General features: G+C 39.5%; 1 protein-coding gene across 1 annotated transcript in view; it reads left to right on the top strand.

The window, feature by feature from the left end:
* bcl2l1 (BCL2 like 1) overlaps positions 1-11,851 on the top strand; it is a 41,390-nt gene extending 29,539 nt beyond the window's left edge. Inside the window, exon 3 of the mRNA XM_074682248.1 lies at positions 7,573-11,851. Coding sequence (XP_074538349.1) covers positions 7,573-7,716 — 144 coding nt within the window. The 3' untranslated portion in view covers positions 7,717-11,851. The remainder of the gene's footprint in view (positions 1-7,572) is intronic.
* Positions 11,852-17,972: the final 6,121 nt, after the last annotated feature.

Raw genomic sequence — 17,972 nt, 5'->3', positions numbered from 1 at the left:
CCTACACCAATGTCTCCCAGTCTCCCCCTTATATCCACCCTTTTGCTTTCATGAGCTAATCCTTCCCTCATCCTTTTTTCACCCCAACTAACAAAGCAGAGAAAGTTGAAGTCACAGAAAAGCATGAAAAAAGAAAGCAGAGGGAAGGCCTGAAAGCGCTCTGCAGGCTGCTGCCTAGCACCTGATTTCCTCTGGGACAAAGGAGAGATAAAGAAATAAAGGCGTGACCGTGTGAAAAGGAAAGGTAGAGGGTAGATAAAGACTGGGTTTACCTGCCAGGTGGGAGCAGGAGAGATAGAGCAAATCCAAACCAGCAGTGCTTCCTTGACATGAGCACAGTGAGCTGACTGGTAATGCTGGTCAGGAAATGAAACAAGAACCCCTTTGGGCATGAAGTCAAACTTTCTAAACAGCACTGTGGTGATATTGGAATATTTAACATTTTAGTTCATTCTTCTTGATTATTTTTTTCAAAGCATAAAATTAAGTTTGCTTTTGGACTTTGGTGGAAAGGTTATAAAAAAACTGGCATATTCTGTAGAGCTACATATAACAATTCTCAGCAGTGGTACATGTTATGATACTGATTGGAAAATTTGGAGTGCAGAAGTTGTTGAAGTGATGATTTATATCTAAATTATGTCATGAGGTGTGATCACAGTTTGTTTGGGGAAATTTATGAACCTAGTGTCCCCAATGGAAAGGCTGGTTTGAGTGTTTGACGCATTTCCTCCTTAACTGATGAGGCCTTTTAAATACGTTGGGTAAACATCATAAAGATGAGATATCCTCTCAGGCTTTGACAGCACTGAGTTCTTCTAGCCTGCTCCTTTGATGCTAATTTATTACTGCTATTAACATTTATGTCATTAGCAGTTTATCCTGGATATACAATCCTTAATCGTAAAATACACCCCTCTAAATCCTCAGTTTCAGATTCCTCCTGTTTGAGTTACTTGAAGATAATGTGAGGATTTTTTAGATGATATTGAAATAGTCTCTTTTTACATGTTAAGGACACGTCTTAGAGCATCAGGCTGAGTAACTCAGTCTCGTCACCACCTGAACACTAAATTACAACAGTTCCAACAGTAGTGCTTTTTATCTCAAAATTAATGCATCCCCTCGTTGCTTTGCATTAGGTGAAAAAAAGTTGTCTTGGTCAGAAAAAAGAGGCACTAGAAAAAATCTGCCCTTCATTCATTTGTCTCCTAAACAAAAGCACACTTTAGCAAGAATTGTCTTATGAGTGGGTGATGATGCTCATGGGAAACAGAGTCTTTAATTGGAAAATAACACTACAGATTCTGGCCACTGGCCAAACAAAGCTTAACAGATAGTTCTCACAGCGCAACCTGTCCACAGTGGTCCGGCAGATGGGAGGTGCAGTGACATTAGGGGGCTGTGAGGGCTATTTGGAAAAGCATTTTCCCGCATAAAGACTCTGTTTCCCATGAGCACTTGCAGCCACTGTCGTGAGGATGTGAATCTCACCAGCAGAAAAAAATGGAGAGCAGATTAGATTTGTTCAAGATAACTTTTACCACGTCCCCCGTGTTTGAACCCTTGCCCTATCACTCTCCTGTTGAGCTTTCTCCTGCTCTTCCGTCTTTTTGACAGCCCTGCTCCAGTGTCAACCATTGCTACAAAACAAATCCAAGAAATCCTTTACAGCCAAGAAAAACAAATTTTTCTTCCCTGCTGAACTTCATCAGCTGGCGTGGTGTTGTCATGGCGACCTTGTGCCCTAAATCGATTCGGTCTGAACTGACTTGGAAGCTGAGAAAAATTTAGAAATAGCCTACGTTGGCGCTGATAATCTCATTCTAAATCTTAGATCATGATCAGGTGTATATATAGAAGTGAGACTTTTTTCCAAGATCACTTGGAAAGTCCTCATGGTCCTTTTGATGAAACGAGGGGGCCAGTGTGGGTGGGTTTATTGATGTGGTACAAAGGAACAAAGCTATTGATGGCCTTAAAGGTGAAGAGTAAAACCATAAAATCCATGAAGTATTCGACCAGAAGCCAATGAAGCTGCTGAAAGATAGGACTGATGTAATTCATGGGGGGCAGGGGGCTCTGATAATGGGAACGGTAAAGCTCGTCTAGTTGAATGGATGCCTCCTCATGAATTGTAAACAGCTTGTTGTGAAAATGAACATGAAAGTAGTTCAGGTAAAGCAGTTTAAGACTCACTAGGTAAAGCAGTCTAGGTAAATAAAAGTGTGCCTATTCGTGATAAATTATAGCAAAATGAACTTTTCCATTGAAGCTAACATTAGAAAAGCTGAACTTCTGCAAAAGTATGTTATGTTGACATTTCTGCCCTCACTGTGCTTTCGCCCTTCATTAAGCAGCAGCGTGGGAGAGTTTTATCCAGAATGGATTCATTTTACCTCCCAAGAAGAAGTCTTGCAGAGAGTAATTATAGACATTACTGTACACCTAAGATATACTTGAGCAAATGTAGTCTCCAACCCTGAGATTAAAACTTAAACTAATTACTTATCACTGAAGCTGCTTTCAAATCTTGTAGAATAGAAACAAGCAACAGAGTAGACTTAGAGGATCTTTGTCTATTCTTAGTCTGATACTCTTACCACACCTAGTTAGGAATTAAATAACAACGCATACTAAAACTGATTCATCCCACACTATCAACAAATACTATTGCGTAATGCATTTCCAATCACTGAATAACAACATGTCACGACATGTCCCTTTAACAGGTGTTATCACGTGCTGTAGTTTGGTCTCTACACCCTCATTCCTCACATTGTTCTCTAAGGGTTCACGGGGAGGGATCGGCAGCGGTCAGACTGCCTCTTGAAAGCGATTAAAAGCTACTGTAAAACATTGACTCATTGGACATGATGTACAGGGCTGTGTAATCACACTACGTCATTATTTACTTTAAAACCATTTATCAGTCCCTCATGGCTTATTCCAAGTGCTTTACTTTAATGCAGCTCAGTCAGGAGGATGCTGAGGGGGAAACTTTGCTACAGTAAATATCTCATAAGATGCAGTAATAGGCCTCTTCAGGGAGAACACTGTTGTTTACAGATTGTACACAAAACAACTATGTCATACACGAGTGAGCAGATACGGTCACAAATACAGGCTAAGTCAGCACGTAGGCCAGAGTCTCTGTCATGTGCTGTTCAGCTCCTTCAGGAAGTCAAGGTGAGGCTGAAGGCAAATATTTGCTCTTCCTTGGCAGCTTCCTCTCAGACACACAGTAATGAAAGTCCCTCCTATCCCTCACATTCATTAACAAGTCCTTGGCACTGCCTGTGATAGGGTCAGCATGTAAGGCCACAGTGTACCAGTGAGTAAGAGATGAGGAATGATGGAGGTTGAAGGAGAAACTCTGGCCGTGAGGAAGCTTCTGTGCTGCTCAGTCACATATTTACTCATTCTTACTCAGTGACTGTGGCCATTGATTACACAAGTGTAAAGCTTCTATAGTATGTTTGAGTTTGTGAGCGCTGTGTGCTATGCGAGTGTGTATGTTTATTTAAAGCCGGGGCATGAATGAACGAACGAATGAATGAGAGAAGTCAGATCTTGATAGAAGTTTCTGCTCCAGTTAGTGCAGCTGACAAGATGATAACTGCAGACAAATATTTAAACTTGTTTTGAATATTTCAGTTTCAATATGATTTCTTTGATTTGTTAAATGTGAATTACATATCCTCTTAAGTGTTTGTCTTTTTTCTTTTTCTTCTTCATTTATTTTAATTCTCAACAAAGCCCATCCCCAAGAGATCTAGTCGACATAATTTCAATTATCTGTTATTTCTGTCATTTGACCCTGTACATGGCAGCAATTGGTTCTGATGCCATGAACCGTCTTTTAAAGCCTGCCAAGTCTTGCATATTTTGCTGCTAAGACAGATCGTTACCATAATAGTGCATTCCCATCTCACTCTTGTTTCTGGTTAAGACTGTAGCGTATGCACATAAACCTCGGAAGTGATGTCATCACTGCACCTCCCCTTATCTCACCCCACAAGTTTACACCCTGCATATTCTTGGAAACCTTGGTCACCAAGCCATGATTAGTTTCCTCAGAAAGCGTTTAAATATGTTTGTGCAACAGACGTAACAAACACACCTCCTTCCCTCTTTTGGATTATGCAGAGGGCATCCTGTCGCTGTGCAGTTTCATTGTTAGTCTGTTTCCTGAGATCTCAGGACCGGGTCAGGGTCAGTTTCATTGTTGTTGTTTTTTTTGCTCTGGTCTGACAGTAATGATATCACCTCATGAGGCTGCAGGAGAGGCTGGGATATGAAAATATTCTCTCTAATCTTTTGCAGTCATACAAAGATAAGAATGACTTCAAACTTCTGAGATGTTTCAGGAATGTTGCTCCTCCTCCTCATTCCTCAGTCTTTCACTCCCTCCCTCCCTTTGCTCTTCCACTCTCTGCCCTCTGGCTTCTTGGTATCATTTCTCCTGTGTTCTGGAGTCCTTCCCAGAAAGTTGATATCCTGAAACTAAAATTATAAACCCTCATTTATGGGAACCCTGAATGTTCAGTAACAGCTCTTAATGTCTTGTTTTCTTCGTGTTGTGAGAATCTCCTCCCCTTCAGTCCAGCCCTGGAGCCTCAAAGAGCTGTAGCATGCGCTGTTTCATTTCCTTATTGATCCAATCGATATCACATCTCATTAATTTGCGAGGATTTCCATCAGGGTAGAATCAAATTCCCTATTGGATGTTGGATTATCCCTCAAGGACTGTTTTCACTAACCTTACTGCCTTTATCCACAACCGTCTTCTTGAACAGAGATCCTTTCTATCACATTAAACCAAACCTCAGCTCCAAATAAAACACAGGAAGTATGATCTTATTTTTTAAGGTTTCTTTTTTTATTACAAAGACTGAATTTCCCCTACATTGAAATGTCCTCAAAATAACACCATCAGAATGTAATGATCTCATGTTACATGGTGTCAGTGGCCTCGCTGTTAAAAAAAAAAATCCCTTCAATTTATATAGAATATTCAATCCTGATTATGTGATTAATCCTTGAAGTGTAGAGCATTTAAAATAACCCAATATAATACATGAAGTGGCTTTAAATGTAAAAAGGTATGAACAATAAATCAGCCGGTTTGAAGTATCCTTGTCTCCTCTCCTCACACACTTGTCCATCTGTCTTGTGACCTAGTGAAGGTTGTGAAGCAATGAGACAAGCAATCAAGGCTGCAGGCATTTTACTGACGTCCATCATTTGTCGATGTCATGTCAAAGCAGTGACAGTTACATGAAGCAAAGCTGCATTTCTGTTTGCTGTTGCCTTCAATGTCCAACGGTGTTCAAGACAAATTGTGGATTCAGTTTTAAACCAGAAAACAGCTTCTTGCTCACTCCATTGTTTGAAACTGTTACAGAATTGCAAATAATATTCAACAAAAAAGTAACTATTTCCTAATTTATGTGAAGCTGTGACTAAATGTATCATTGCTTCTCTGGTAAATTGATTAACCACTATTTTACTGTCAAATCATAGCAGCATTTTAAATGTTCTTGCGAGGTTCCAATTAATCCACACTAAATAGTTTTCAGTTTACTGTTGGATTTTACAGAAACAAGCAGCAAACCATTAAATATGCAAAGATGAAGCAAAGCAATATACTAAGTGCAGAAAAATGATAGAATATATTAAATGATTAAATACAAGAAGAAGAAGGAGAGATCTGGATTAAAAATAGTATAATTTGAGGCGCTCTTTGGGTTGGAATTAGAATCAGAACTCAGTCATAGTCTTCTAGCTTCCTGATGGAGGCCTGATGTTGAAACATGTAGAAGTGTGAATTTAGGGTCAAACATGACCGTGACTTTAAAATAGTGACATTTTTAACTGTCCTAATGAGAGTGGCTAGGATTTTCTGTCTTGGATTTCAGTAAACTGATTATTGGGTTGAAAGCAGATTTGTTTTCTGAAACAGATCACTTGTTTCTATCCTTAATCCCAGTCTTGTAAGGGTTTAGTCATTAAATCGTGTTGAGTCAGGATCGATATGTAAAAAAGAACATCCCCAAATTTGGATGAGATGAGAAAAGTTTGTCAACCACAGCCTGACAGAGTCAAAATGAAAGTGAAATAACACAAAAACAGAATAAATTCCAAAAAGAGTTCCTCTGAAAAGCTCATGATGGTAATCCTGCACCGCAATAACCACTCAGTTTGAAAGTCATTTAGATTTAAAGGGACAGTTCACTTTCTGTAAGGTGGGGTCGTATGAGGAGATGTCGTCTGCCAGGCAATCATCCACTGCAGACAACTCCAGCTCCATCCCATAATTTAGCTCATTTTCAGCAGCCCTGATCTGAATAGTAATACACACTTCTTGATCTTAATTTTGCAAAGCATCTCATGCAATTCCACCTCAGCGAAACAGAACCGTTGCTTTAAACCTGGAAGTCTTTCCAGCGACGTTATTAGTCTTGTGGGAAATTACAGTCTGAGGTTTTTCAGTGGAACTTATCTATTCTGTTTTTGTATGTTATGTCACTTTTGTTTTGACTCTCAGGTTGTGGTTTAAAGTTATATTTGAAAAAGAAAAAACAACAACCCTGTTGCATAAAATATGAAAGATTTATTGTAGTTTTTCCAGTTTTCAGCGACACCTCCACCTCCTCCCCCTGCATTTTACCCTTTGATAACTTTTCTGTCTTTTTATGTCGTTCTTCCTGTCTCTATCAGCACATTCCTGGAAAAGCCCTCCACCTCTTTCTTTCTTCTGGAAAGATCTTTAAAATCCAGCCTTTCTGTTTGAGTGAGTCATTTGTTGATTGGTGCAGATAAGATGATTGTCCCAAAGGTAAAGCACCGCTATCTCTGCTTTGTGTATAACATGATGACTCTTATCAGCCAGGACTCAGCATGGGGCCGCGTCCTGTCTGAGGGGTTTATATTCTAAATTTCAGCCTCACTGGTGCCTCCCTGTGGCCAGAGATCAGCACTGTGTCTTCTGCAGCTCATTTCCAGGAAATGATTTCAGTGGGCGGCTATGTAGGCTTGGCAATCTGAGGACAACGGTGGGAAAGAATGTCAGCAACAACAGTGGTTCTGCAGGAATCTGCTGCAGAACTGATGGGATACCGTAAAAAGGAGGAGAGGGGGAGGGAGAGAGGGAGGGGGGAGGTGGTGGTGGAAAATTTTAAAGCAACAATTGTGGGGACAGGATCCGAACACTGTGGATTTTTCCTGTTATCAGTGAGATCTTGTTGTGGCTGAGTACAGAATCGATGCAGGTGGTTTTGTGGGTTGTAGTCGTGATGTTGACTTACCTGTGTGAACGGAGGATGGGCGGATGGAAATTTCCACATGTGTGGGTTCTAGTAGTCATACTGATACCCAGCTGTGGGTGTATCAACAGTCATTTCAGGCGTAGACACCTTTAGAGGAGGGAATCCACCTGACTGTGGCCTTTTATTTTGACTAGAGTTTTGGGAAGGGTGCATGTTTACATTTTCAGTGTAATTTGAATATATCGCACATGAAAAACCCAGTGTGTTAACCCTCTTCCTCCTCTTCTTTTTTGTCTTCCAGGAGCGCTTTTCTGAAATCTTTGGTCAGGACGCTGCAGCAGAGATCAGGAGGTCCCAGGAGAGTTTCAAGAAGTGGCTGTTGGCAGGGGTGACGCTGGTGACCGGAGTGGTGGTGGGCTCACTTATTGCCCAGAAACGCCTGTAAAGAAACACACAAACAACCCTCTCTTAACAGTCTCCCCCTTATTTCACTTCTCCCACCTTAAAGGCCCACGAAAGTTCAAATGAAGGTCCTGTTTGTCTCGTCAGAACTGCTGATGATGTTTACTTCTTTCCCTTTCACTCACAGTGGACTCAGAATCCTCGTGCGTTGTTGAACTTTTGAGAAAAAGACAGAGGGGAGGAAGAGTAACTTGTATTCATGTGTTCACCTTGTTCCACCCCGATGAAAAAAGCGTGCTAAAACAAGAGACAGATGTACTCTTCTTTTTCCTACTGAACCAGTTCTTCTTTTCATTCTTTTCTCTGCTGGTTCCTGTGTTGTTTTACTTTCTACATGTGCGTATGTTTAGTTTTAACAAATTTTGGTTGCTTTATCCTTGAAGAGACTAAAACTGATTCCACTCCTTACACTTAACTCAAAATTGTCTTATCTAAAGAGTCCACATCCTGCGGGGCACTAGGCGCTCTTCATGTCTCGTCTTGAAGCTTGTCACTCGTCCTTCCAGACAGCTCTACCATAGCTTTGTATGTGCCATATGGGAAGTGAAAGCAGGTGAGGGTGTAGCACCTGCCTCTGAAAACTCTTCTTCTAGTTCCTGTTTCCTGACTGCCATCCTGATCACCATCACATCATAACACATCATAATCCATGACTTCACTCTGATGTTCTGTCTCATCTCGTCGTTTGTTTTTATGGGTTTGGTATGAAGGTTGATGAATAAGGAGTCAAACAGATTTTAGTTCACAGAAGGGTTGATCATAGGAGGTAACCCTAGATTTGTGACAATTTTGTAAGAGTTGTATGTAGTCATTCTTCAGATGGTTAATCAGGTTGGATAAATATGTCTGAATAACATCTTTTACTCAGCAGATTGTGGTTTTTCAGTGACATATTCTTTTGAACCAAAAAAGTTCTTTTTGGTGTAAGTGTTGCATTTTGATTATGTTTAACACCAAATTCCCTTTTTTTCTGAAAAATCATTGATTCGGCCAAAATAATAGTATGAGGGAGAGAGTGCATTCATGCAAAATTTTCAAAATCTTGGGTTACCAACTAGACCCAACCTAAGAAGCAATTAGTGAGTCTTAAACTGAAACCCAATGGGATTCAACTCCTCTGATTGTTTGTGTTTGTGGATGCTTGGTTTTTGATTTATGATCCATTAAAAAAGAACCCACTGTTCTCGCTGATCTGTGATTCAGAGTTATGTTTGGCTTTGTTTTGATCCTTATCCTGTTCAGTCATTTTGTGTTACAAGTTTTAAGAATCAGAGTATCAGCACTTCATACAAGCAGGGCACCTTTGATCACATCCCCAGTCTTAGAACCATCAGTTTAAACAATAAAATGTCAGGCTCTGAATCATCTCCATTAAATGAACTTTCCTTGTGTTCATTTTACAGTTCAAGTGAAAGTGTTGAGGACCAAATTATGCCATTTCTGGCTTTCTTTAAATATGCTGAGGTATTTGTAAACCAGTCAGAAGCTGGATACACAGAACTAGCCTAGCACTGCTATGTGACAGACTTTTTGTTTGGTTTGTAAATGAAGGAAACACCCAGCTGATGAGAATCAACCAGGAGGTCTCAGACTAATACCCATTAGTAACTGGTCTGGCTGTGCCAGGCTCTGCTTACTACACAGTAGCTGAAGAATGCAGCAAAACACTGTAGCAACTCGTACAATAGAAAATGCAGCACAGAAACACTCAGCACCAGACTCTTCAATCCTAATGGTCTCACTTTTTTATTTATTTTAACAACCCCTTTAAGCATTTATAAGCAGAACATATAAAGATTTATCAGATGCTTTGTGATACACCTTTGAGTTGTTGTACACAGGTGCTTTTGGGACAAATACTAGTATATGGTTAGCAATTCTGTTCCCTTATTATGTGCTACAAGCTGAGTGTTTGCTCTCCGCTAAAGTTCATGCTGAGTCAAAATGGTTAAAAAAGTAGATCAGCCAACTCTAAAACTATTTTTTTGTCTTTTGAAAGTACATCACAGAATGTCATGACCTATCTTCTCCATTCTGTAATGACCTGAAAGAGTGGCTAGAGTCGATTAACGCCCATAGCAAAACTTTTAAAATTCAGAGAGAGGCCTCAAGCAAAACTTCAACAAAACAAAAAGTCCCAGTTTGATTGTACATTTAAAATTCAACATTTTGGGGGTTTTCTTTTGTTGGTTGAACTATTAAAAACACCTTTTCTTGTTTTTCCTTTTTTTTTTAAAATCCAACATTTTTTTAAGATAAAATGTGGAACATTTATACAGCATGACAGACACATCAACAATGAAACTGAAACATGAAGCTTTGAGTGGATCTAAATATTTAAATTTTTCTAATTGGACATAAAACCATTATCTCGCTCCAAATCTCCCCTTTGTCTCCTGATGAACATCAAAAATCCATCCTATTTTTTGTATTTTTACACCTTTCCCAAACACATGTATCAGTGATACTGTTATACTTCATGTTAAATCAACACCACGGCCTTTTGAGGATTTATGTAGCAAATTGATGAAGCAGCTGTCTTTGAAGAGACGATGCAGTCGTGCATCAGGTGTTAGGTTTGATCAGAAATGTCTGTTTGCCGTCTAAAGCAAATCAGCAACACTCACTGTACCTAACAGACCCCCCCCAACACACATGCACACACACGCACTTACACACACCTCCATCCCCCTCTTCCTCTGTGCTCCCTCAGCTGTCACTGCACCTAGTCACGTGTGTCACTCACAGCTGGCCCACCTGCTGCCTCACACAAACAAACATCAGCACACGCACACACTGATACTGTACACACCTGCCAGTCAGATGTAGTCCACAAGAGACAAGGAGATGGAGAGAAAGAGACCGTGTCTTTGTTTCTAAACATCTTTAATTTAAAGCTCAAGTCCCGGGATCGTCCCCTGATGTTCCAACACAACAACTGGCGGCTTCATTATTTTAACAGGGGGGTGGGGATACTTTTCTCCGTGTCCCTAAAGCTTCATTCTTCATCCATCCTGAAACTGTCTCCTGATAAAAACAACACATCCTTGGCTCTGTTTTGCAAAATAGCAGCTCCATGTAAAGATATATAGAGGATAAGACGGTGACGTTATCCTTAAGTTCAGCTTTGGATCCAGTCCTGTTGAGATTTAGAGAGTAAACACTGAAGGAAGGGGGGGGATTAATGCGTGATTCATCCATCACTTCTTTGCCAGTCTGTGTCCAGCCACCAGCTGCTCCTCCATCTTCAAACCAGGACTCATCCCTCTTTCTCACTCATCTTTTCCTCCTTTCCCTCCTCACATTCCACAAAATCACACTCATTTAAAAACGTCCACATTCTAAATTTCTCTTTATAAACTCCTGCTTGTTATCTTTAGAACAAAAAGCCACCAAATCAAGACTAAAACTGTAAGACATTACGAGTCTAATTCTCTAAAGGCTTGTGTTCTGAGCGTCTTATTAGCCAAGATCTGCTCTCATACATTCCAGTACAGTATAAATAAATATATATTTTTCTAGTGTAAGCCCCGACAAGAAGCTGCTCGCAGGCTTTTCTCTGCTGTCCTGGCACTCACTGATACAAGTTCCCTTCCTACACATATATGAGTGTGTATGCGTGTGTGTGCGTGTGTATGTGAGGGTGTGTGTGTGTGTGCATGCATGTGAATTTCTGTGTGGCAAAATGTTTTTGAAGGAGGCACAAATGAAGGAGGTGTAACAGCATTGGCACAACCCTATATGCTAGTTATTTAAACGGATTAGAATAGAACTTTAGCTTAGTAACATATTTAAGAGAAACTGAACCGATGGCTTTGAAACATTATTTATATTTGGTGTATAAAATGTAAAATTGTGCCCCTTCAAATGGCCTTAAACTTCATCTTTGCATTATGTGATTAGTCATTCATTGTGTTTTTTAGGATATTTGGACTGTCAATAGATACGAAAATGCAAAGAAAGTCATATTTTCAAGAAAGCTAGGTCTCTGAGATAATTTGCTGGTGATAAAGTCAAGAGAGTTAAAGATCGCAACCATGTCCAATGGTCTGTTTGTGTGTCTTAGAATGCCATTGTAAAAATTTAAACTGCATTGAACTTAATAAAGCCGATGTTGCAAGATGTACTCTGGCTCCACTGTCTTCTTTGATAAGTGAGTGTGAGTGTCAGGGTGCCTACTGTCTCCGTGGTGTGATTATTTTACATAGACATTTTTTCCGACCTGATGAGTGCAAAGTAACTTTTTTTCTTTTAGCACAACTTCAGTTCAGGCATTCCACATAGTCAAGCTCAGCCCACAGTACTTTGGTCAGGGTAATGGCAGGAAACACAAGAGGTGGAGGACCCGTGTGCAAATTCAAATCAAAAAATATTTTATTAATACAATTCAAAAGTTCAAACAGGAAATCCAAAAATTCTTCAAACTTAAAATCCAAAAGTGAAAATTTGGGGGAAAATAAACACAGGACACAGCCTGCAGACCGAAATGACAAGAACATGACACGATGGCAAGGAAGACAAGATTACAAACTGACAGCAACTGAAGAACACAAGGAGTAAATACACACAGGTTTGAAACAAGACACAGGTGAAGCACATGAGAGGCAAACAGGACAGGGAAGAAAAACAAAGGCGGAGGTTAAACTAAACCAGACCCAAAGGGAGCAAGGACTACAAAATGAAGCCAGAAACACGAGAACACAACACAAGAAGCACTAAGATCACATAAAACAAACAAACAAAAAAACACAGGACAACTTCATCTTCACACCAGCCCATATTCTCAGACAGCTCTGCCAATCGACTTCCTGACATCTGATTATCATTTTTTTTTATCGACTTGAGTTGTTGACTTGTCTCTTTTTACCCCAGCTCCTCCTCTATGATTAATTTTGATAGTGTTATACGTCCTTTAACTGATGCTCACTCTGTTCTGTATTGTGGGGTCTTTGCTGCTGCTCTCCCTGCCTTGCCTTTTCATGTATGCACATGTAACAAAGGAGAGATGTGCTCTCCCACCTCACAACTTGGCATTCCACGAACACACTCAGAAAGGTCGGAAGCTCCAAGAACAGAGTTAGATAACTTATTGTGAATAATTGTATTTGACTAAAGATATCCTGACGAAACTGTGCTGCACATAAAGGCTAGATGAAACAATCATGTAAACAAAATTTCTATTAAAAAAAAGAGAAACCCTGAACATTTTTACCCAGTTCTTTTACTAATCAACTTGCTGTGTTTGGAAATTTGATTCTAATGGGTCAAAACCTCATAACAATGGTTATTTCTGAGTTGCGAAGGTAACACTTGGGCTAACCCGGTCATATGTAGAAAGGAGTTACAGCACATCAAAATTAATGTTTATGATTTCATCTTTAATAACTTAAAAAAAAAAACTTTTCAAGGGCAATACTAGACAAAGTGGACACCATTTTTTTATTATTATTATTGTTCTTCATTCATGGAGCACAATTGTTTTTCCAAATTGGAGTTTAATGGCTGACAAGTCAATAGCAATGACAGATGATAAGAAGTGGTAAAGCACTCCTGAAAATTGGGGACTTTAAAGTGCACCAAGAGCTAAGTCAAAGAGATGATGACCAAATTCAAGAAAGCAGAAACAAAGCAGCCACAGACCATAAACCACAGCACGTTGTGGGCTTTGAAAGTGTGTGCGTGCGATGGCTGCTTCAAGCATCAGCAGTGCGATGATTGCAAGCCATGATACAGAGACATCAGTGCTCTTCCCATGAACCCTTTGAAACAAAGGACTTCATGCATTTCATATTCTACTTAAATAAAGTGCTTTAAAAAAGGAAAAGTAGCAGGGCAAATTTGACTGATATTTGGAGAGAGGATTGATTTTAGTTACTCATCAGGTTTTGAAACTTTTTGTCAAACTATTGTACAATCAAAAGAGAATTGCCCCGCAAATTTTTTAATAGAATAAAAAAAAAACAGATTACTGGCTTGTCTGAGTATAATGTGTAATCTTGGTTGTTGGGAAATTATGGAAAAATAGATCTAATAATCTCAAACAAACTAGTGCAAATGACTTTAATGTATACCAAAATGCAAGTGAGGCTGATTTTGACTATTAACCAATTTAGTTGGAGTGTAGAAGTATTTTCTCTGGATTTCTGAAGTTTTCCAAAAATTTCCCTCAAAAATCAAGAAGTAGATGTAATGTACCATGGCTAAATGAAAATTGAATGACAGAGATTCAGATAGGGCCTTTAATAAAAAAGGGACACAGACATAATGATTTTTAAAGGCTTTAGGAACAAGGTTATTCGAGAGCTGAGACCAGCCAAAAGTCATTTTATCTCCACTTGATGGACCATGGTTAAGGAAACAGTTAATTAATTCAGTAAAATATTAATATACTCAAAAGGAGGAAACTGTCTTTTTTGGAGAGCTCCAGCTGAAAGTTGAGGGAGAAATAATTAATGATAAAGCTTCTTTTGCTGCTATTTTTAACCCATATTTTAGTCGGTAAATAATTCAGCAGGAAATTTAAAAGAAAAAGAACTGGATAATCCTGCAAACAGGTTTTCAAACTGGTTTCAACAGACGCCAAAGAGGTGAATAAACTCACTGGCTCCTTAAAAAACTCTAAATGCAAAGACACATTACTCGGTGATACCATGTTCAAAAACTGATGTTTATATTTCTCTCAGATAAAACTGATTTTATTGATTGATTCATTAGTTGTGATAATAGAAGACATGCAAAAAAAAAAATCCCCTTTCACATGAGAGATCGCATTTGTCACCCTTTCCTCTCCTCCTCTCCTCTCCTCTCCTCTCCTCTCCTCTCCTCTCCTCTCCTCTCCTCTCCTCTCCTCTCCTCTCCTCTCCTCTCCTCTCCTCTCCTCTCCTCTCCTCTCCTCTCCTCTCCTCTCCTCTCCTCTCACCTCCTCTCCTCTCACCTCCTCATTCTAAAAGACAAAATGAAAACAAAGAAGGCTTCAGTCTAAAACAGAGAAAACATTTCATCAGCTTCCCTGATATATTTTTGTGACGATGAATAAAAAAAGACCTTTTCTTTATTAGTCACCTCTGACATGAGAGAAATCACACCTATCACCCTTCCACCTCCTCACCTCACATCTCCTCTCTTTGCAAGAAAAAAACAAACTAAAAGGTAGCTCTTTGTCATAAAAAAAGAAAATCTTGTGAACTGATAATTAAAAAAATGCCACATGACAGATATTAATAACAAAATGTGATGAAGCATCTCACTGACTGAATTCACATCAACTTTTTTACATTTAGGAGCTGAAAACTTTCAGAGTTCAGATATTAGAGCTGATGTTTACCTTTGTTTGAGTTTAAGCTTTATATTTTCCCACCACCTCCTCCATTGCAACTCCTTCTCTCTTTCCTCTTCCGTTTTTAAGTGTGACAAATAGGGGCTTCATTAGAAACAAACTCAGAGATCAGGTTGTCTGGAGCAGGTCTTTTTAAAGTGAGGGCTGTGGTCCCCCGGGGGGCTGCTGAGATGCACATGGGGGCCCTCAGAAAATTGAAGAAAAAGGAAAAGAAATAATGTGTTTTTTTATTTTTCATTTATATTTAATCTTAGATTTTTTCATAACCATTTGTTCTACACATACAAAATGTAAAGTACTGGGTTCACATGTTTCCGAATGAACCTATCCACACCTCGTGTGAACGCTGTAACTTCTGCATGACAATGTCATGATCTGTGTCGACCGGGCGGTTTGTGACTATTTTTAAGCTATATAAAAACCTGAACTTTGAGGGTCTTCCCCTGATTAACTACTGGCTACATGTAGGAAAGGAGTATTACCTTGGCTGACAGAGAACTGAAATGCCTTGTCCCTTTTGCAACAACCTACTTGTGTGCGTCTGTCTGTTTGTTAATAGTTGTCTGTTCTAAACAAATGTAATAATTATTGAAAAGTGAATAAAAGTTTGAGAATGAATTATTTAAGTTAACATATCTTTACATATTCTGAAGCATTAGCTGTTGGTTTCCAAAGGGGGTCCCCCGGCCAGAAGCAATAGCTGTGTGGGGGCCTTGGCGCAGTAAACTTTGGGAACCCCTGGTCTCGAGCTCACTACATAGATTGGAATGACTCTGAAATTGGTGATAACTACTTTAAGTTTGAGAAAGTTCACAACCATGGCCTCCTTCTCTTTCTTCTTTCATTCACTCTCTTCCTTTCCTCTTATTTCTCTTTAGAAAAAGGAAAACAAGCCCTTATTATAATTATAGTTGAGACTTCCACTTCCCTTTCCTGCTTGCTTCCTCTTCTGCTTCATATATAAACTCAGTTCATCAGTTATGATGATTAAACACAATCAATGATAGTCACCTTACACATAAGAGGGTGTACATTTATGGGGTCTCCTCTCCTTCACCTTAACCTCTATTCTCTCCTCCTTCCCTTCCTGAAATAAAAAGTGACATCAATTAAACATCAGTAAAGAGAAGTCTGTATGAACTTCAGTTATTAGTGTGTTTATCACAGGAACACGTCACAGAATAACTCCACAAATAATTTTGTATCAAATCAATGTAAACATTTAAATTAAATTTAATGAAACTTGATTTATATAATCTGAAAGGGTAAAAATCAGAGCAGACTGAAAAACACTTACCAGCAGACTTACCTGCTGGGTTAGCTTTCAAATCAGACCTATACCCATCCCCATCTACATCTCACCTCCTTTCCGCTCCTTTCTAACTGCACTAGGGGCACTATCTACTACTACTAAAGTAAACTCAGTTACTGAAAATATAGCTGAAATGGATTTTTATTTATTTATTTATTTATTTATTTTTACAGCTCATTAAAAAAAACACTAATATATAATTCACGTATGGTTTAAAAAGTGAATTAGTGGTTTATAGCGGCCAATGAATTTGTAGACGTTAACACCTCTTCTACGACTGGAAGTGACAAGATTTACCGGTGTTTCTTCGCATCACTTCACTCCTATCTCACGTAACGTCTAACGTTAGTGTTGTGTTGTAGTTAAAATGCCGACTCATTCCAGTAGATGGCGGCAATTCACTAAAACCTGCCACCCGCATAGACAAACAGCGTTAGCGCCGTGCATTGTGGGAAACAGTATGCTAGGTAGACTGGTCCGTTGCATACTGAGAAATTTTCTTGGATTAGTTGGACATCCGGGGATGTTTAGTATTCCGATTACTACTTAATATCAGGCATTGCTAGTTTAGCAGGCGGTTTGGAAAACAGCCTTGTTCCGTCAGATTTTGCTACCAATCGAAAATTGCTGCTTTGTGGTTCTGCGCATGCGCAATTAGTGCTACGCCCGTTTTTTTTTTTTGTTTTTTTTTGCTCCCCGTGTCAATGCTGGAGTTATATCAGGAGGCAAGAAGGACGGTTGCCTGAAGTACAGCAGGTGGAAACACATCAAAAATATCCGGGTAAATATTAATGACATTCCACAACTATGAACTTTAAAGTCCATAGTTGTGAAATTATGCCTCCCTCGGGCGAGGGCACTATTGTTTTTTTGAGTTAGCCTACTGTTGCCTGTCAATCAGCTCGAATTCTGGCCTTTCTCCTCTGACCCCTGGCATCAACAAGGCATTTTAGCCCACAGAACTGCCGCTCATTTTTTTCGGACCATTCTCTGCAAACTGTAGAGATGGTTGTGGGTTAAAATCCCAGTAGATCAGCAGTTTCTGAAATACTCAGACCAGCCCGTCTGGCACCAACAGCCATGCCACCCTCAAAGACACTTAAATCATCTTCCCCCCTCATTCTGATGCTCGGTTTGAATTGTAGCAGATCGTCTTAACCGTGTCTACTTGCCTAATTATATTGAGATGCTGTCATGTGATTTACTGATTAGAAATTTGCGCTAACATGCAGTTGGACAGGTGTGCCTAAATAAGTGGCTGGTGAGTGTAAAGGTATGTGAAGGCTGCGGGAAATAGAGCAAGGTTTCTCTGTCATGACTATTCCCTTTTTGTCTTCAAACAGGAAGCACTGAGTTTATTTACTTGCTTTTTTCAGGCCTTAATTTCCTGGAAAATCCAAGATGGTGTCTAATTTCTCTACACAGAAGGGAGGACATGTGAAGTATGTAAGAGGGCAAATAGGTGCTTTAGGTGAGAAATCCACAGAAAGACGCACATGCACAATACATTACTCATTTTATTGGTGAAGTTTCAGATTAAAAGATAATTTATGGGCGAAGGAACATGTGTGTCATGTCTGCAAGTAGTGCA

Source organism: Halichoeres trimaculatus, unplaced genomic scaffold (assembly GCF_033239565.1).
Source record: "Halichoeres trimaculatus isolate MK-OKI-2021-1 unplaced genomic scaffold, fHalTri1.1 fHalTri1_scaffold_11, whole genome shotgun sequence".
Taxonomy (NCBI): domain Eukaryota; kingdom Metazoa; phylum Chordata; class Actinopteri; order Labriformes; family Labridae; genus Halichoeres; species Halichoeres trimaculatus.
The sequence above is the reverse complement of the archived record's forward strand: the minus strand, read 5'-3'. Positions and strand labels throughout refer to the sequence as shown.